The sequence below is a fragment of the Phragmites australis genome, chromosome 3, assembly GCF_958298935.1.
Source record: "Phragmites australis chromosome 3, lpPhrAust1.1, whole genome shotgun sequence".
NCBI classification, from domain to species: Eukaryota; Viridiplantae; Streptophyta; class Magnoliopsida; order Poales; family Poaceae; genus Phragmites; species Phragmites australis.
Window position 1 is genome coordinate 19348077 of NC_084923.1, and position 20386 is coordinate 19368462.

General features: G+C 46.0%; 1 protein-coding gene across 2 annotated transcripts; it reads right to left on the reverse strand.

Moving 5' to 3' along the window:
• Positions 1–277: 277 nt before the first annotated feature.
• LOC133912571 (stomatal closure-related actin-binding protein 1-like) lies at positions 278–18616 on the reverse strand. Of its 2 annotated transcripts, none has more exons than XM_062355386.1 (13): positions 18344–18616; positions 5337–5636; positions 4993–5121; positions 4661–4753; positions 3559–3699; positions 2772–2840; positions 2589–2672; positions 1969–2149; positions 1707–1823; positions 1560–1618; positions 1105–1239; positions 715–864; positions 278–615 (listed from the first exon to the last, which is right to left on the reverse strand). In XM_062355386.1, the coding sequence occupies exons 2-13, from the start codon at positions 5622–5624 to the stop codon at positions 577–579; spliced, it is 1485 nt and encodes a 494-aa protein (XP_062211370.1). In that variant the 5' UTR covers positions 5625–5636; positions 18344–18616; the 3' UTR covers positions 278–576. The 2 variants fall into 2 exon arrangements, with proteins under 2 accessions (XP_062211370.1, XP_062211368.1); XM_062355384.1 differs by having other exon boundaries at positions 5337–5644.
• Positions 18617–20386: the final 1770 nt, after the last annotated feature.

Sequence of the window (20386 nt, forward strand, 5' to 3'; positions counted from 1 at the left end):
TACCTAAAAATTGAGTGAGAGTTGGGAGGGGTGAGAGTCCAGGTGCACCCGGAGTAGATGGCTTAAGCCCTCTCCACCCTCGGTGGATCCACCCCTGGTTCGGGGCTAGGGCTAGGGTTCCAAATGGAGTACTAAGTTTAGAGGGATTGTCGGGGCATGGTGAGGTGGGGATGGCACGGTGAAAAGCTCGTCATCGACATTGAAGGGCCCACAGTGAGGTTTCATATAATTTCTATTGTTGCAAACTCAACACTACAATATGTCGGTCATACTTAGATGTGTACACAGCATCAAACTTAGATTACTGTCGTCTCTGTTAGCAAAATATCACAACCCTAGCGACTGAACAACACAGCATGGTACGAAAGAAAGATGGCGCCGACACGGTTAAAACGGTGCGCACGGCGTCGTCTTTCAGAACCTAACACACAACGAAGAACAGAGCAACCACCCAAACTGAAGTAGAAAATTAGGGAACTGATGCAATCACACTGTGCATGCAAATGTACATCACGGCACGGGTTGCGGATCGATGGCAGCAGTTGGATCGGTAGAGCACCGGTGTGCCATCTTCCTTCACCAGGGGGTTTTGTCGCCTGGGCCAGCAAGGATGATCTGCAACCATTTTACCAAGTCGAGAAAAAATGTAGCAGTGAGATGAGGCTGGCAGCATGGCGTAGTGGTAGGCAGTCACTTCGCGCTGAAGACACGTACATTGCAATCTATAGCGAACCGCCGAGCAAGCATGATCGCTGCGTTCCGTTCTCGGGTTGTCTCGAAGGCCAGCACCAAGCTGAGGTCATCTCTTGGTCGCCAAAAGATTGCCTGCGGGGCTGCTTCGCCGCCACCTCTCACACCACATATCTGAAACAGAAACAGCAATGCTGTAAGAGCAGGCATTAGCTAATACTACATACGAGCAGCGCAGTCTCTGCTTAAGGAACTACCGCCTACCAGTGAAGTTACTGAAAACCTTTTGCAACAAACCTTGAAGGCAGTCATGCTTTTTGCACCAGAATAGATGCATCAAGTAACAAATCCCTTCGCAATCACTATATAACCATGAAAGAGAAGATATGATGTTCCTCACTCATTGTACCATACCTGCATTGATGAGGAATAGAATTCCTTGGCAACTACTAACTTCCCTTTAGTAAGCCTCATCCGCAGTCTTCCGACATCGAGAACATGGACCGACTCTTTTGGCTGATCAACTCCATTCAATTGAAGCACAACAACCTACCATGAAACACAAAACAAGCGGGACTTAAGAAACAATAGTTCAAGAATCTAAATTTTGTGTCTCGAGTCTTGACAGGATTTGACATATGGCAAAGTGCTCAGCGATCTCATTCAAATTAAGAACATTGGATGACATGTTCAAGAGCAGTGCATGTGTACACTGGAAAGCTTTGAGCTAATATGTATTGGCCATACCAATTCAAACTACTGATTTGGTAATTAGGAAGAAAGACTTTTGCAAATCCCAACAATTACCACAACGCAACATATTTGTGCAAAAGAAATGCCATAAAGTGGCAAGGATGGTGTAACCATACATTGAACTCAGTTTCAGGTTTCCTTACAAGTGTCTCCACGTAATCAACCAATCCAGCATCTGTTAAGCATACCAAACTCATGTTAGTCAAACAATAACCAAGCAATGCAGTTAATTTTGCCAGACATATATGTTCAGTCAAACAAACCAGGATCTACTGGACCAACCGTCTTCGCTACTGCAATTTCACCGTTAAAATTGATTTCAGCTTGCACATAGCGTCCAACATCATGTGGCTCTAGCGCATATACTGATCTCGTGGCACCTAAAGAAGTTCAGAAACAAATTATGTCTAAAGCACTGGCATTCTGAATTTAATGTGAAGATCACAACTGTTGCATGTATTGTAAGCATAAGATAAGGTGGCAAAAAGAAAAGGAGATAGAGAGACTGAGAGAGCATGATTCCACCTGAAATGATCTCTTTGTTGCTTCCTTTTGGATGTATGCGGAACCACTGGATTGAAATATTTGACAGATCCATAGAAGTACCACTCAGAGCAACTATGTGTAATATTGATCCTAAGCATTGGAGGCCCTCCAAATCGAACAAAGGGGCATCACTTTCTTTTAGCCTTTTGTGCAGTTCCAACTACCAAAAACATACTTTGCAATCAGTAATATAATGCATAAATATTCTATTACGCAAAGATCTCTACACACTGGAAATACTTCAGATGATGAAAATAAAGAGCTTGAGGCTGCTAGCAAGTAGCAACACAGAAATAAAAGCAGAACCAGTTTCGTCTCAGGACAACATTGTATAGACACACAGTTTACTTTTCAGGACTGATCCAAGTACCACCATAACTAGCTCCCTGAAACATGCATCATGCTTCTGAATAAAATGGTGCGTAACAAACATGCTTGTGTTATTTGTACTTACTATTTTTCAGTACACTATATGGTACACATGACAAAATGTTATGACTTCAACTTTCAATCTTAAATAGGATGGCATCTCAAAAGTAGTCATGTACAAAATGTATGCAAAAATAACTGAAGCTAGCATTTGCAATAGTAACAAATACCTCTTTCAAAAGATTAACACAATCCGTGGATTTCTCAGCAAATGTCTTACGTAAAACTCTTATTTCATTTTCCAGATCCATTGCCTAGAGAAACACGAAATGCATCATGTGATCATACAATAAAGAGAGTATACACACTACAATTAATATACAGAGTTGTGCGGTAAGTACAAACAATCCTACCTTGCTGGGGTGATGCAACATTTTGATTCTCCGGGCCTCTCTAACTTCTTTCTTGAGTTCTTCCATGTCCTTCAAAAAAGCAAATAGATATCACATACACATTGATAGCTGAAAATGGAAGTAAAATGAGATGATTTGTAAGTTTGAAATGAAGTCAACCTCTGGATGTATTCATGTATATAAAGGAATATGCATCTGGAAATTGTGAAGAATAGCATGTCACTAGAGATTTAACTATTGAACTAATAACAGCAACAACAAACCAAAAGGCACGCATTAAGTTAGGAAGCGTTTTATCTACTCCCATGTGCGTATCTCACAATGTGATTGTATCACGCATGACGGTGGGTATCTACATGGATTATGTGAACATACTACACCACTCCCGGGTGGTACGTGCACTTTTGATAGGTAGTATGTACTCATTTTCGCAGAAAACATGTGCACAATTAAGGGGCAATTGTGGGAGATATCTTCCATCCAAACTTCACAGATGTGCATGATATAAACTTTCATGTACTTAAAATTTTATAACGATGTATCAATGGGCTCAGAGAGATAAGACTGATCAGAGCCATTTATGTAGATAAACCAATTATCTAGGAATAATAGGTTCATAAAATAAGACAAGATGTATGAACAAGTATATTGAAACTTCACTTAAGCTGGGAGTTTTCCTTCAAAAAGGAAAAAACTTAATCTGGAGGCAGCAAATTGAGTTATTGCACTAGCTTGTAGTGATCGAAATGTATATGAACATGAAAACTTTTAAACTGTGTCCACATACTTGCTTCCCAGTACTTTGGGACATCTTTTCATGCTCCCGAATTGCTTGTTGAACTCTTTGCACAGCATTCCTAGCGCTTTCTATCTCTGAATGAGCATTAGCTCTTTCTTCTTCAACAATTCTCTTTGCATCTTCAGAAGCCTATGAGAAAGATTAGAAAAGAAACAAAGCCTCAAACGTGTACACAAATGACAATATGAAAAGAGGGGTAGAGAATAGCTAAACACAGGGGTGGACCCAACCTAAAAATTGAGTGGGGGCATTCCAATGACTGGGCCTTTGCAACTTCACCAAAAAAAAAAGAGCTAAGTCCACTGAAAACAAGAATTTGAGCGGGGGGTTGTGCCCTCGCTGGCTATATGCTGGGTCTGCCCATGGCTAAACACATAAAACCTTGGCCATGCTTTATTGTATATAAATATCCGTATCAAATGGCAATGTTTTAAAATGAGTCAAGATATTCAATCCTACTCGGGATAATTCATGTGTTATGCGAACAGCAGTAACTGTATGACTTCTCCTTTACCATTTGTAAACTTTAGAGAAGCAGGTGAAATGAAGGCTGCCATTACAGTAAGATTCAATTTTTTGAGGGAGATTGTGGACAACAGTGAATATCCATAGTATAAAGTGGTGTCGCTACAAGAATCAAGTTCCTTGAGAAAAACATTCTCACCAATTCAATTGTAAAATAAACTAATGTTTCTCTAAAATAACAGTATGTCTCCTAATTTTCTATGATCAATGGATGTGTTCCTCAACTGAATATATAATCCTTCTGTATGTTTCCATGGTAATTCAAGCCACCTATGAATTGGGAAATTTCAGATTCCTAGTTGCGAGTTATTTTCTTGAAGACTTTGAGAATTAACTGTTAAGCCAAATTGTTGCAGATATCTCACATGTTGAGCAAGGTTTTCCTCCAATACCATTACTACCAAATGTCCACCGCAAAAGCAAAAATTGGCGGGGAATTATCAACAGTGAAAGATTGGTGGTTCATGACACTAAGAGCTTTGGAATTTTCCAAATGAACAGATTCTAATTCTTGAAAATATTAATCATCACATTTAGGTAAGTTATTCAACAAATTGGTACACACCTGCTTTAATGATTTCGCTAATTTTGTGACCTCTGCTTTTTGCTGAAGCAACTCAGTTTCTCTTTTGGAGAGCTGAACTGCAAGAATCTCCACCTACACAACAGAATTACTTCAATCAAATGTTGACAATAAAAAGGAGCTCCTCCTCGGTGGGTAGCAGGAAATATCTAGACAAAATTATTGCAAGAGAGTAAAAGCAGCAAGCTTACAAATCAAACTAGGCTATGTAGAGTATATCCTTTATGAAGATATGCTATTGGATATAAAAAAACACAGCAAGAGGAAAGATAATCCTGAAAAGTGCATTATGCAAAGGATATGAAGAAACCAACCATAGATATAGACTCCTTGATTTCATCCTTAGTTTTGCCTGTCACTCGATCTCTCAGTGACTCTAATACACTCTTTAGATTCTTCAGAAGGATATCTCGCTCCAGCAAAGCTACTTGTCTCCACTTAACCTGACAGTTTGTGGAAGTTAAGCAAAACATTAAGTATTCTATCTTTTGTCAGGTTTACAGTTATTAAATTACATTCATCATGGAACAGATCAGCCAACACACCACAAAGTGTAAACTACATATCATATAACCATAAAAATATGAAAACTGATGTTCTACTATAGAATTAATTTAAATCAATGGCACATAATCCACTGAAATGTAAAGGTCTGAACCTCATTTGATAACAAAGTGGCAGTGTTGAGACCCTTCTCAAACTTCATGGCGAGTTCACGGACAGAGAGACGCTGACGACGATCAAGTAGATCTGCAGTCTCCTTTGCAACGATCTCCTTGACAGGTGGCATTTCAGGGCCATCAGCCAACTTGATCACTATACCATTTGAACCATTCTTGTAGGTAGGAAATTTATTTCTGATTATGTTTGCTGGCCGCAGTGGCCCTGGCCGTAGGGCTTCACTCTGCGTCTTGCCCCCATAATCAAGAGTTGCTGCCCTGGTCATCTATAAAATGCCCTGCAATCCTAGTCCACAAAACAAATCGTTCTTCAAAATTCACAACATTTTCCTATATTATATATGTCATTTGGATAAGCAGATGTCGGTTCACGATTTCTTTTGCTCAAAAGCATGCCAAAAAGGAAAAGAAGAATGGCCGAACAGCAAGACTTGCACAAGGGAATCCAAGAACATAGAGGTAATAATTTTTAGCGCGTACAACTTGCGTGCAGCAAATGATTTGTTGGAATATGTGTCGAATACGTGTACATAGTAGGTTACAGATAGACTTGAGTTATAATTAGGTGGGACTAGGATTAGAGTTGTAGTCGAACTTCTAATTCCGAGCTTTTAAATAGAAGGCACCACCGTTGTAATCAATGGCAAGACTGAAACAGTTGGGGAGGAGCGCCCGTAGTCATGCCCCAAGGATATAGACAATTTGGCCGAACCTCGTTAAAAAACATCGTGTCTTGTGTATTGATCTTGTGCTTGGCTTGATGATCCTGGTGATGCTTCCGCTAAAATCCTAACAAATGTTACCAGATCCATGTAGAAAGATCAAGAGAAGACACGAGGATATGTTCCACACCGTGCGAGGCTTACACGGATCCGGGTAAGGACGGCGCAAGGTGGAGCATGGCGGCGATCGACGATTCGGTCGGTGGATTTGGACACTTCGAGCGCGACGGCTTGAACCGTTCGATGGGCTGCATCAACGGGGATCCGTCCAGACGTGGAGATCAGGTTGATGGCGGCTGATGGTTGTTGTTCGATAGGGGTCGGTCAAACATGACGGCCAGGTTCGACGGTGCGGCTGGAAGACATCGCGGACGAGGCGACGGCTTCGACTCGCGGTCTGATTGACGGGTAGTCAATCCAGATCGAAGTGGCTGTCGTTGGCTCAAGGTGGAGCTGCGACAGTGGTGGCGAAAGGCATGGTGGACTTCGGAGGTTGTAGATGCATTCGGGAGTTGCAGAGAGACGCGTGGCCGAGGTGGAGTGGGCGGCTGCAGTGTGTCCGTGATGGATACGGTGCCGGGCATGTACTGGTTGGCAGTCTGAGCTGGGGCGTGATGACGCTGTGTTGGACTCGACGTGTTGGACTGCGCAGGGTTCTGGTTGGCTGTTCGTGTAAGCTGCATGATGTGGCCATTAGGGAGTCGGTCAGGAGATTCGTGCGCGTGGCACGAAGTACATGCAATCTCCAGGTGATTTGTTGCAGCGCATAGGACACGTGTACGGCTTGGACATCAGAGGGCGTCGCGCTGATGGTCTGGCACATGGAGCAGTTTGATTGGCTCACACGATCATGTGGGCTAGCCGGCGGAGGCTCAAGCAGTGCGCGGGCATTCGACTCATGGGGCCGGCCTGTTGGAGTTGGCTAAGGAATCTTGCATGCATGCATACTTGTTGGGTGCATGGGAGACAACTTAAGTCCGTCATGGGTTTGGCTAAGGAATCTTGCATGCATGCATACATGTTGGGTGCATGGGAGACAACTTTGGTCCCACCATGTTCTTGCATGCGCAGCAACAGCTTGTGACCGAGGTGGGCACGCTGCTCGGTAAGACTGCCCAGGTGGGCGACTGCTTGCATGCATGGCCTGGTGCGCGTGATTTGGCGGGAAGCTGCGTGGGGCCAGCGAGAAACGGCAGAGGACGCGAGCGTGAACGCGTGACGATTGGCTCGGTGTTTTGGATTGGTATTGTGCATTGTTGATTGGAATAAATAGCGGCGTGTTAGCATAGGAGACCGACAAGAATCATGGGATACGTGGCTGTGTCCTGTTCGTTTTTGGAGTTGGATTTGTTCGTGGTTCCCGAGTCGGTCACGACTCCTATGTCAGGAGACTGCAGCGAGGAAATAAAAGGAACATGTGCGCAACAAAGGAGAATGCATAGTCAACCGAAGAAGGAATTCACTGGATTGCGGCAATCATGCTGTTTGTGAACCGTTGCTTGTGGCGGTTAACGGCAAACAACGGGCGGCGATCGAGCGGGTCGACTTCATCGTGTGCAAGCGGCGTGGTTGTCGATGGGGCTTGAGAGTGGCGGATCGTGCACGAGCGGTGTACGAGGCAGCATACGCGCAGTTCGGCGTGTGCGTGGCGGTGTGTCCAGGCGGGGCGCGGGTACGAGCGTGCGGAGGCGCGTTCAGCACACGTGAGGTACCCGTGAGCAGGATTCAGCGGTCCGCGGCAATAGGCAGATGGCGTCGATAGCATCCAAATTCAAGGTGATGAGATTTAACAGGATTGACAACTTCGGCCTTTGGCAGACAAGAAGACCTTGAATGTGATGCAGGATGGCAAGACTGTGATGATAAGTGAGAAGACGGAAGGTCATCAGTACAAGCTGAAAGGTGAAGTCATGGAGGTGAGAGCTGCAAATTTTGTGGAATACGTTCCTGACGGCGAGGCATCCTCGTCGGATTGTTCAGGATGAGCAGCGAAGATAGACGGCTCAAGTCTAGGCACACGGAGGTTCACACATGGCAGACTCAAGTTGGCGTGCATATTCATCAAGGTGGAGTTTGTTGGAATATGTGTCGAATATGTGTAGATAGTAGATTACAAATAGATTTGAGTTGTAATTGGGTGGGACCTCGTTAAAAAACATCGTGTCTTGTGTGTTGATCTTGTGCTTGGCTTGATAATTTGGTGATGCTTCCGCTAAAATCCTAACATGATTAACATCAAACGGGCTTATCTTTGAGATGGCAAAACAATCAAGGAAAGAAAAGGCAAAATCTTATGAGAAAAATCAGTATTGTCCAAACGTCTTCTTTATCAATAGGCACTAGGAAAAAATTAGGGAATGGAGCCGTTACGCTCTCTCGAGCGCTCTGGCGACTCGTCCTACCGAGCTACTTCTCCACAAAACTCTTCCCTGTAATCCACCCAGATCCTCACCGCCCTCCCCCTCCTTGGGCCAGATCTGTCGTTCGCCGCCTTCCTTTCCTCACCCTCGCAGGAATTGCCTTAGTTCTTCGCGTCCGGTTGTTGTTTTGCTTGGTCCATCGTTTCCGATGTTCAATCCAGATCCGGATCAAGCTCCTTCGCCCGATGCTCCATCTGGTCGGATCCATCATGCTCAACGTGTCTGCCGCTTCTATGCTAAAGTTGTCAAGGCGAGGCCTCGTCCAGTCGCTGCTCCAGCCTTCACTGCCCCTTGCTCCGCTTTAGATCCACTTTCAGGCTTGGGTGGGAGTAATGGTGTGGCTCCGCCGTCCAGCAAATCCGCAAGTGGTGTGGGCACTTTGAATCGTCTAGTCACCTCTGTAGTCAGTTCAAGCTCTTTGCCAGCAGTGCAAGCGAGCTCCCGGATTTCTCTCTGGTGCATCAGGCCTCTCAGCTTTCGGCCCAGTCACGAATTCATGGCGATGGGTGTTAAGCCTCTCAGAACAGCGGAAAGCAGGTGGCTGAAAGGCCTATTCGTGCAGCGGCCTTTGAAGTCTGGCATTCCCCTCCTTTGTTGCAGCCATTCGAGAGGATCCACAATACTCTTCTTGAAGAGACAAAGGGCAAGTGAAAGATTTCCCGTAAGCCGAATCCTCAACCATGGCGGGACGTGGCGCTCGAGATAGGGATTTGCTCGCCGAGGACTAGAAATTGGTGAAGCCAAGACACTGGTGGCGTAGGGAAAGCAAGCATTCAAAGCCTCCTTCTTCCTCTGGCAATGAATTAAGAGCTTCGCAATGCTCGCGACCAGACAACTATCTGAGAAGACTGCAGGGTAAATGCTTTAATTGCCTCGCAACGGACCACTACTAGGTTGCTGCTTGCGGGGACCCTACAAAATGCTGGCGTTGTGAAGGTTTTGGTCATTGGTCTAGTGCTTGCAGATCAAGACCTTCAAGTACACGCTCCAGGCACATTTCCTGCTCTATGTAGACACTTCCTCCCTCTTCATCCAGTGTTGAATCAGCCCTGTCGGCACCCTGCTGCCACCGCTGTGATGGCGAGCTTCCTCGGTGACCTGGAGGTCAGGCCTTTTGGGCTTTTGTTGCGGTGGCTGCTACGGGCGACATCGAGCGGCGGAAGGAGATGCTTCTTGATAGGGCGGCTGTCTGCTGGCTGGTGGGGATAGACTAGAGATAGAGTTGTCCGTTCTCTCGGATGCACTGACGACAGTTTGTCGTATTGGTGTGCATGACTATCAGTTGGTGAAGCATCATCCTAAGAATTTCCTCATCATCTTTGCTAGCAGATGTGTCAGAGATGAGGTCGTCAACGCTCATCGGCTGCCATATCAGGGACATGATTTCCGCTTTGTGGCGTGGAGTGAGAGGCGGTATGCAGAGTCGTCAAGCTGGGGCTTCCACGTCCGTCTACACATTAAAGGGCTCTTGGCTCACGCATGGTTTGAGGAAGTGGCAGCGTTGGTGGTCGGCAACCAGTGCTCGCTGCACTTCATCGAAGAACAGTCCAGGCGACGAGAGCGCACGTGGACCTATGATCTTTGGGCGTGGTGCAACAACCCCAATCTCATCTCCAAGGTTGTGTGGTTGACCATCACCGATGCCGATCGAGTAGAGATCCACCATGACAAGCCAACAGACGTCAAGGGTGGGCAATGCTACAGACTCTTCATCCATCTAGAGGTGAACCAGGACCTTGCTTTTCTCACAAGTAATCCACTTGACCCTTGCCATAGCAACCGGCGATGGAAGCGATGTCTGGACTGGCAGTATGGCTTTCCCGATGGGGGTGTTTAGGAGAAACACATTCATCAGCACGCTTGCCGCAGTGGCAGTGGCGGCCGTCGTGATTGTGATGAAGACACCGACGGGGATCGGCACCGGCTCAGTCACCACCGCCACCGTAGCCACTCTCTTTGGTCGCGCCTCTCGCGTCCTTGTCGCGATGAAGGCAGCGCCTTTCGTGGTGGGGGTGACCATGGCCATTACGGGCGTCACCGCAATGACGCTGCCGCCCTACTTTCGACCTCGCCTCCGAGAAGCCCTGTTGGTCGCCAACACCACTATGTTCAGAAGAGGAGTTGGCGCAAGAAAGTTTCCTTCGCATCGCCGATCACCACAATGTACTCGCCGCGCCGCCAAAAGCTCCGTCTGATGCCTTCTGAAGGTGACTGGCCTTTGATTGACTTCTTCCCTAGCACATCGTTTTACTCGAATCCTGTTGTTTTTGACCTGATGCTCGCCGAACTGGATTCCTTCTCCACCTCTGCAGGTTTCAGCTACCATTTGCCTCGCTTGCCTTGGTCGACAGTGGCCTCCCCGCTCATGACAGTATCTCAGGCTGTCTCTGCAGAGGCCTTGGTTGAAGCTCCCTGTTTTGCAGAACAAGATGGGGAGGTGTTGGCTGGTTCGAGGGCCCCTACACTAAGCTTGGATAGCCCTCTGGTGCCTTCTCCAGAGTACATTCCATCCCAAGATGTTATCCAGTCTGCGCAGGAGGAGGATCAATTGATGCTTCCCAATCCAGTCGTGGACGTTCCAGGGGAGAATAACACACAAGTACCCAGCAATGTCCCTTTTCTAAAGCTTGTTACTAAACCCCTGGATGATCCACTCTTTGCAAATCCTTCACAGTCTCTGAAGCCTCCTATGGCCAGGAAAAAGAGAGTAAATGATCTAAATTCCACACCTTCTAGAAGTAGTGAACGTATCAAATCGAGAACTACTCAAGGCAAATCTTCTATACAGCTCGCCACTAAAGTTTTAGCAAAGAAACTAGGCTCAACATCATCTAATGATGATAAAACAGAGTTGTTTAACTCTTACTTGCAGATGTTTGATCAGCTGCTGAAGCAGCAGACCATGATGGCCATTGCGGACCTAGTGGATAAAGGGCGACAGTAACAGAAGAAAAAGGCCAAGAGGGTGGTGCCGGTTGATGCACAGGTTGCTTAGCAATTGTGATGTAGTGTCAAGCTGATCAACAACAAGTTGTCGTTAGCTTTAATCAATGTCTTTTTAGTTCAGTCTGTCTGTGCCATCATCGAGTCAGTTCCTTTTGGAGCATTATCATTTGCAGTTCAGAAGGTGGCAACAAGACCAGTATGCTGTCCAGCAGGTTGTTTTTAGGGGCAAGAAGCCCTTGTTTCTTCAACTGTTAAATAGGTGTTTGTGTGATCCTGTTAGCATGTTGAGCTCTGGGTGTTGGTCACCAAGCTATTTCCTTGATCATGAAGCTTCTGCTCTCTCTGGCGATCTTCTAAGGCACTTATGTTACAGAAAGCAAGTCGTCTTTTGGTGCACCTATGTCGCAAGTTAACTGTAATATTCTTTGCTGGAATGTGAGAGGGCTGAATGCGCAAGCAAAACGTGCAAATGTCAGGTTGGTCACGGAATCAACTGGGGCAACAATTGTTTGTCTCCAGGAGACGAAGTTTTCGACATGGTCACAATAGTTGGTAATTGAAACGTTGGGGACCCGCTTTGCGCAACATTACGTAGTGCTCCCAGCTCAGGAAGCCTCAGGAGGGATTCTTCTTGCTTGCTCAGACTATTTTTTCCCTCTGTCAAATAGCAGAATGACGCAACACACAGTCTCAGCTGACATCACGATGTTGAATGACAATACGACCTGGTCCACAACTATTGTCTATGGGCTGCAAGATGACACCGAGAAGGTGGCTTTTATGCAAGAAATTAAGGATCTAAAACAACACATGAAGTTGCAATGGCTCTTATATGGGGAGTGGGGATTTCAACTTAATCTATAAAGAAGAAGACAAGAATAATCACAAGCTGAATAGGCTGATGATGCGACGCTTCAAGGATCTTATTGATGGGTTAAATTTACACGACCTGAAGCTAACAGGCAGGAAATTCACGTGGTCTAATTAGCAGCAAAACCCAACCTTGACTCGCATAGACAAGTTCCTCCGCACCTCGAATTGGCAAAAATGTTCCCAAATGCGCATCTGCAAGCCTTGTCGTCAAATGGGTTAGATCATTATCCGCTGTTCTTGACTAGGAACCTTCTAAGGATTAACTACAGCACTTTCCGTTTTGAATCATACTGGGTCAAGATACCAGGATTCATGGAAACAGTACAGTCTAGCTGGAATCAATCAATCCATTTTGTAGAGCCTCTACTAAGGCTTCATGCTAAGCTTATGCGTCTACAAAGAGACCTCAGAGCTTGGAAGAGGAGAACGATAGGGGACACAAGACTGTGCCTTGCAATAGAGCAATTTCTCCTGATGCGATTGAGTTTAGAAAATTCCTCAAAGGAAAAGTGGTGGGTCTTGCAGCCATTGAAAAATCAAGGCTTAGGCAACATGCAAGACTGACATGGATAAAGAAAGCTGATGTAAACTCAAAAATTTTCCAGTTAAAAGTAAACGCGAGAAAAAGGAAAAACTTTATCCAGAGCTTGCAGACAAATCATGGTGTGGTGGTATCGGCCGAGGCAAAGGCGCAGGAAGTTTATAAGTATTTCAAAAATCATTTCGGCTCTGCTAAGAAACGGGAGCTCGCTTTGAATTGGGACGCCCTGGATTACCAAGCGGTGGACTTAGACGAGCTAGAGGATCCAGTTGATGATGATGAAGTCCTTGCGACAATTAGATCAATGTCGCTGGAGAAATCACCAGGGCCGGATGGTTATATTGGTCTTTTCTACTTAAGATGTTGGCCTATAATCAAAAATGACTTTATGGCACCTGTGCAAGCGTTCTTTCATTTAAAGTGCTCAAACTTGCATGTCCTTAACAATGCCAATGCCTGCTTGCTTCCCCAAAAAACAAATGCAACACACATGTCCGATTACAGACCGATAAGCCTCATTAACAGCTCCTCCAAGATCTATCCAAGTTGTTGGCAAATAGGCTTGCACCAAAAATTCAGGACATTGTCTCAAGAAGCCAAAGCGCTTTTGTCAAAAAACGATGCATTCATGACAACTTTGTTTATGTCCAAAGTGTCACAAATGAATTACACAAGGTAAAGAGGCCATCTCTTTTTGTGAAGCTTGACATTTTAAAGGCTTTTGATTCGGTTAATTGGCAATATCTAATTGAGGTGTTGGTCCGACAAGGGTTCGGTCAGAAGTGGCGTGATTGGATCTGTCAATTGTTTGCCTCATCTTTCTCTCGCGTTCTACTGAATGGGGTGTCGGGTTAGGAATTTTTTAATGCGCAAGGTCTAAGACAGGGGGTCCTCTTTCGCCTATGCTTTTTATCATAGCAATTGATCCGCTTCAAAGACTTGTGCAGATGGCGGAGGTGAAAGGATTTCTAAATCCGGTGATGCCTGTAAAAATAAAGCTAAGATGTTCCTTGTATGCCGACGATGCGGCCATTTTCACCAATCCGGATAAGCAAGAACTGAAGACTCTAAATGAGGTGCTTACGGCTTTTGGGAGATGCTCCGGCCTGATTACGAACTTATCTAAGACATAGCTGTTTCCAATTAGATGCCAGAATGTGAACTTGGATGATCCGCTCTCGGTCTTCCAAGGCAGCTTAAACCTTTCCCATGCAAGTAACTTGGGCTCCCACTGCACATAAGGAAGTTAAAGAAAGTTGAAGTTCAACCTTTAATTGATAAGCTCGGAGGAAGACTTCCGGGTTGGAAAGGCAATTGTTCTCCTTGGTCGGTCGAGATACTTTCGTAAAAACTGTTCTCTCCACACAACTGACCTACCACATTACGATGTTCCCTCTGCAAAAATGGTTTGCCAAGAGGATCGATCGCATTAGAAGAGCTTTTCTTTGGAAAGGGGAAGTTCCGAAAAAGGTTTCTAGGGCACATTCGCTGGTAAATTGGAGCATCACAGCTTGGCCAAAGGAGCTTTGAGAGTAAGATGGTTGTGGTACCAATGGACAGACAAGCATCGACCATGGGCACAACTCCAACCACCATGTGACAAGACAGACAGAGATTTATTCATGGTGTCCGTAGTAGTCACTATTGGAAATGGCGAGAAAGCAAAGTTCTAGCATGACAATTGGGTCGATGGATTGGCACCAAAAGTAATTGCGCCGGATTTGTTCAGGCTTGCAAAGAGAAAGCATAGATCAGTGTAGAAAGAATTGCAAGATGACAATTGGATTCGATGTTTGCGTAACTTAACAACTCAAGAGTAACTTGCGCAATTCATCGACCTATGGAGCACATTGCAGAGGGTACAACGCGACCACACTTCAAAGGATCAAATTAGATGGAAATGGACACTAAACGGGGTGTGTCGGAGGGTTAGCTCCTGTCGCAGGGATCCTGAGGGACCCCTTTTTAGATATTCGGCCAGGGGGATGATTCTGAATATGTTTGCTGGAGAAATAAATGGATGTAAATGCGATAGCAGGTGGGGTGGAATGATCTAATGCAGAAAAGAGTAAATGCGCTGGGGGATTTTTAGACAGGTTCGGGCCGCACTGCGCGTAACACCCTACTCCTGTGTGGATGCTATAAATGCCCTAAGAATGTCTCTCAGGAATGTGCTAGTTACAAGAATATCTGTCTATCCTAGATCCTTGGGCTCCTTGTTCTTCGGTTTCTATGCTCGTACGAAGGTGTTCTTCGATCTCTGAGCGAAAGTCTATGAGGGTGTCTGAGAGTTCGAACATTGCCTTCGAATTAACTAACTGCCTTTGTCCGTGCCTGCCGGCTCCTTAAATACCCGCCGGCGATAGCGTGCCCCGAATGGGAGGGCGCGAGTTCCAAGGCGCCATAAATGGAAAGGACGTCATCATAGCCTCTGCGCGAAGTGACGGGGGTTGAAAACGCGCCCCGCGCCCGGTCTTCAGTCGTCATGATGGCGCTGGCAACGGGCGCCGTGGAGAGGGCCCACCGGGCAGCCGCAGAGCGGCCCGGCGTGCCTGTCCGGTCTTGTTTGCCTGCCACAGCAGCGCGGCAGACGGAACGCCTCGGGCCTCGCGATGCTATCCCGAGGCGCGCCGGATGGCACGGGATGGGACCCGTGCATTAAATGTCCCCACGCCATTCTGCCAGAATATGGCAGGAACTGACACCGAGCGTGGCAGGAGCAGTTGGAGGTGACAGGCCACGCGCGCTCTTAAATGCGGCATCGGGCCTTTCATTGGCTGACACCTCATCACTGGACCCCTGTGGGGGCCGCTGACGGAGGGGTTTCCTGGGTCGTCGGGGAACCGAGTGCTCGGGGGTCACTGTTCACCTCCCCGAGCACTCTCTCCCGAGAACGCCCTTTCTTGGTCCTCAGGGAACCGAGTGCTCGGGGGCTACTGTTCATGGCCCGAGCACTCTCTCCCGGTCTTGACTGTACGGATCCTCGGGGAACCGAGTGCTCGGGGGCCGCTGCTCGCAGCCCCGAGCACTCTCTCGGAACTTCCTTCCTTGGTCCTCGGGGCACTCGGGTGCCCGGGGGGCCACTGCTAGCAGCCCCGGGCACACCCCTCCCGGTACTCGGTTCTCCTGATCGCCGGAGGACTTGGGTGCTGGGGGGTCAATGTTCACCTCCCCGAGCACTTTCTTCCCGGTCACTTAGTCTTTGCAGATCATCGGGGAACCCGGATACTCGGGAACCACTGACTGTGGCCCCGAACGCCCTCTCCCGGAACTTAATCTTTTTTACCTCGCGGAGATGACCCCGCGGGAGGGCGCCACGTGACGGATTGCTGGCCCGGCCTCGGGATTCGGGGACCCTTGGTTCCTGATTCACCGACAGGGTGTATACCACAAAGAGCGCATACAAAATCTAATTCATGGGGGCAATTAAGCGGTTACAAACACGGCCTATCTGAACAGCCAAGACAGAACCTAAGTGCAAAACATTTGCCTGGTTGACGATTCAGGGGAAGATTCTTACAGTGGACAATTTGGAAAAAAAGGAATGGCTAGATGATCAAAATCACCACCAATGCAAACTATGCACCACGTCTTATGAGAATACTAAACACCTGTTGAAGGATTGTACTTTTACGCGTCGAGTATAGCAACATGTTGCACAATGGTGCGGTTGGGATTATATGCCGAGCCTAAATGACTTCCCTAATATCCGAATGTGGTGGTGGAAAGCAAGATGCAGAATCAACAAGGAGGGTCGTAGGGATTTCAACGAAGGAGTTATTTACTTTTGGTGGAATATTTGGAAGGAAAGGAATCGTCGGGTTTTCCAAGGCTAAAGTCAAGATGAGGTCTCAATTGCACGGAAAATAAAAGAGGACATCGACCAAAGGAACCAGGTGTGGCGTTTGTCTTAACTGTTTTTGTTTCTCTTTGGTAGTCCGGTAGGTTTGATGGGAGCCTCAGCTCCTTTGCTCGATGTGCATGCTCTTTTTTCCTTTCTTTGCTCTTGGAGGTTTCGGCTTTCTAGTTGCGTTTGGAATACATGTCGTTTTAGCTCCTGCTGTTGTGCTCCTTGTTAATAGCTAGTTGAACTCTTTGTGCTTTGTTTTTCTCCTCTTCTTTAATATATTTCGGCAACTCTCTTACCGCCCTTTCAAAAAAAAAATCAATAGGCCTGAGAAAAAAACGGAAACAAAATAGAAAGAAAGACTATCCCCTCAAAAAAAAATCCAAAAAACTGAAAAAAGGTTGGTTATCTAGCAGCCAAAGGTTGGAGTTTGGAGCACAAATGATTGCTGCCTGCAGGTAGTTGGAAAAAATAGTGCAGCACCCATCCATAAAGCTCCCATATTGTTTAAATAACTCTTAAGAACAAATTTGAGTATTAACATTGAAATTAAGACCAAAGTGGAACCAACCACTTTTCACATCACTTTCTTGAATTGCACAAAAAGGATAGTTACAGGACGGAGAGAATGCAACTTTATCAGTGAATAACAAAAGCATTCCTGCTTTACAGTTGGATTGGCCCACCATTGTTTGTTAGGCGAATAGTATTTGGTACAGAGCTAGAGAGGTGACTGAAAGCAGGAGGACGGCATCTATTGACACAGAATATTAAGAAATCCCGCAGGACAGCTTCCCATTCTTACCTCATTTACTCCACAGATAGAAAGTCAAACAAATTTCTAGTTCTAGAACAAACTCTGCGGTTACCAGGGTAGACTAAAAGTAAAGTGTACATTAAATCCCTATATTGTGGCGGTCTCAGTTCTAAGGACCTTTGTTATAAGTAAAGTGTAGAAAATAATCATACCAGTACAATACACTAAAGCATAAGTGCATAACAAGTAACTAGAACTTTGTAGTTGCTTAGCCCGTTGATTTGGCATCCACTTGGAGCATTTCTTTTATTTGTAACAAGAAAGTCTTTGTACGTAGTAAGCGTAATGAAGCCAGTACAATTAATAGCTTAGATCCAAAGATAAGATCGTATCTTAGACCCAAAAAAAAAACACTTTGGACTGTGCATAGTTAAGCTAACTCCTATACCAGCCCTCAAATGCTACTATTGCAAGCTCTACAGGGCCCCATCAAGTGATAAACAATTGAAATACAGCTGTATCACTCCACTAATTTGGACTGCGCACGGCATCCCATTTTATTTTCAGGGTTCCAACACTACCCACCCAACTGCTCCATGGAAATGCGAGCCTGCGCTTCAATCTTCTCTCCCCGAGACTTGAAGGGAGTGAACAGAACACAGCTAAAACGTCACCGATTATACATTGGAGGATACAATCACGAAGAGAAGAATTTTAATACTACCATCAAACCATGCGAAAAAGATCCAAGCTTTTGGCTCCCCGGGCAAGCAGTTCATCAATTGTTTCGAAAAACAAGCAGCTCATCGAACAAACTTAATAAAATGAACACCAGAATCCGCGGAGGGGAAGAGAAATTGGTGCCAAGAACTAACTAACCCGCGGAATGCGCTGCGCGTGCCTTGGCCGAGGCTCGGATTCGAGGCTGGCCTTCTCCACGCGAACCGCGCTCGAAGCCGGCCGTCGAGTCGCCAATCCACGACGCAATGGGGGTCGCTCCGGCGAGGAATCTGCGGCGAAATTGGGGATCTGGCGAGGGAGGAGGGCGCTGCAGGGGGAGGAGGTTACCTTTCTAGCGCGGGTTCTGCTCGCGCCTCGCGGTCTCGCCTTCTCTCTCCTCTTTCTTGTAGGGGGGCTAGGAGCAGACAGCAGAGAGCGGGTGGCAGCTTTGAATGGTTTTCTCTGGTCCGGGGGCATCTCTTTTTTGCTAGGGCCACACCACATTACCAAATAGAAAAAATGGGATCATATTCTTGCTTTATACTTTGTACTGTGTTTACACTCAATTCTTTTCATGCTAATACTACAACACATTAGAGCACCCCTTATGTGCATTCGATTTTATAAAGAAAAATAGTTCACGTCGAGTTAGGTTTGATGGCTCTGGTTGTTTACTGGCCCCAATAGAAAAAAAAAACTCTCTTTCCCCTCCGTGTCTATATATAAGTAACAAGAAAAAAATTTCATCCCTTTCTCTTCCCTAGATGCATGCAGTATGTTCTTTATTCGTATGGTTGAACACAACTTGGCTCGATTTTGATCTATGACGCACATGGTTTGATTTCCACAGTTGGTATGGTTCTCTTTACCAAAAGTGCATGATTCGATTAATCTATACAGTAGAGTTGCTCTTATGAAATTCCACTAGTATAATTATATCGGACTCTACACATAAAATACACGGTGTATGGTTGTAACTTTTTTTTACACTAGCCAATAGCATGATTGGATGTCTCAAATAATTGAATGGAAGATGTATTCCATCCATTTCGTACTTTATTCAACACCCCCCATGTGTGCAAAATAGATACAAAATCAATTGGATTAAAAGGCACAATTAGACTATATCTATGCCATTAAATGGAAAGCATCGAGCCCTCCCTGTGCAATCCTTAAAAACATTTTTGAAGACAATTATCAAGGAGTTGGGTTCTCCTTGGTTGGGAATTTTTTAGGTGCAATCAGTTTGTATAATGCAATTCAATTTTAGCTGAAAATATGGGAAAAAACAAAGTTGGTGATGTAGTCTATGGAGTTCAATACAACCGTTTATAATTTTGGTTCTAACTTAAAATGGTTTAGACGAAACATAAAAAATATTGTAAATAAACAATACTTGTATTTTCTTTTCTTTTTTGTTCTAATTTAATGTTGCCACTTTTTATTATTAAGTATTGACATAGAAAAAAATTGAACAAAAGATATGCATATCAATAGTAGCTTGAACACGTAGAATTATTCTTTAGATTTTTTTATTGGCTTAGTTCAAAGACAGAAGTCCAACTCAATCGTGCAATTACACCGTATAGGCAAATCATTCAACGCCAACCAAATTTTTAGTAAGGACATAGTCCATTAGTCATACAGTACTCTGTTCGTTCCAACGTTGACGAGACAGAGGCCACAAGACAGACTTTCACCAAAATCTCGACTAGGTATGGCGTAGCACGGCTAGTTTGGGAACAAACCAAATTCGTTGTCCTGGGTGAAACTCGTTTGGGACGCGAGGCGCATCGCCCTGTGTACAAGTGAAAGCAAGAGGCCCGACCGGTTGCTGCCCCCGTGCCCGCGCTCATCCACTGCCGCAACCCACTCTACGGTCCCCCGTATGGTGCCACCTTGTCTGTCCGTCTGTCTCGCACGCTCAGTTGCGGTCGCGGCGCAGTCGAAGAAATGACGCCGGCGTTCCATCCATGGCCGCAGAAGATCCCACGAGGCGAGCAAGAGCAACCGGGCAGCAGGTAGCGCCGTAGCGGGCCGGTCCCCCCCACCCCGACGACCGATCGCTGCCGTCGCCGCCACCCGGACCGCTCCTCGGGTGGCGGGAAAAGGAGACCGGAGCGGACGGGGGCGGTTGCGGCAGTCCGTTGCGGACCGTTACGAATTTTTACACTTACCCCCTCGCGGTTCTGCGTTATGCGA

Bases quoted from the DNA above. Each gene is read 5' to 3' on its own strand.
- LOC133912571 (XM_062355386.1), bottom strand. From the start codon at position 5,624: ATGACCAGGGCAGCAACTCTTGATTATGGGGGCAAGACGCAGAGTGAA. The intron at 1,240-1,559 runs GTATGGTTACAC...GTTTCATGGTAG, and splicing joins AACCTGAAACTGAGTTCAAT to GTTGTTGTGCTTCAATTGAA. The intron at 865-1,104 runs GTATGGTACAAT...TTTCTGTTTCAG, and splicing joins TCTATTCCTCATCAATGCAG to ATATGTGGTGTGAGAGGTGG.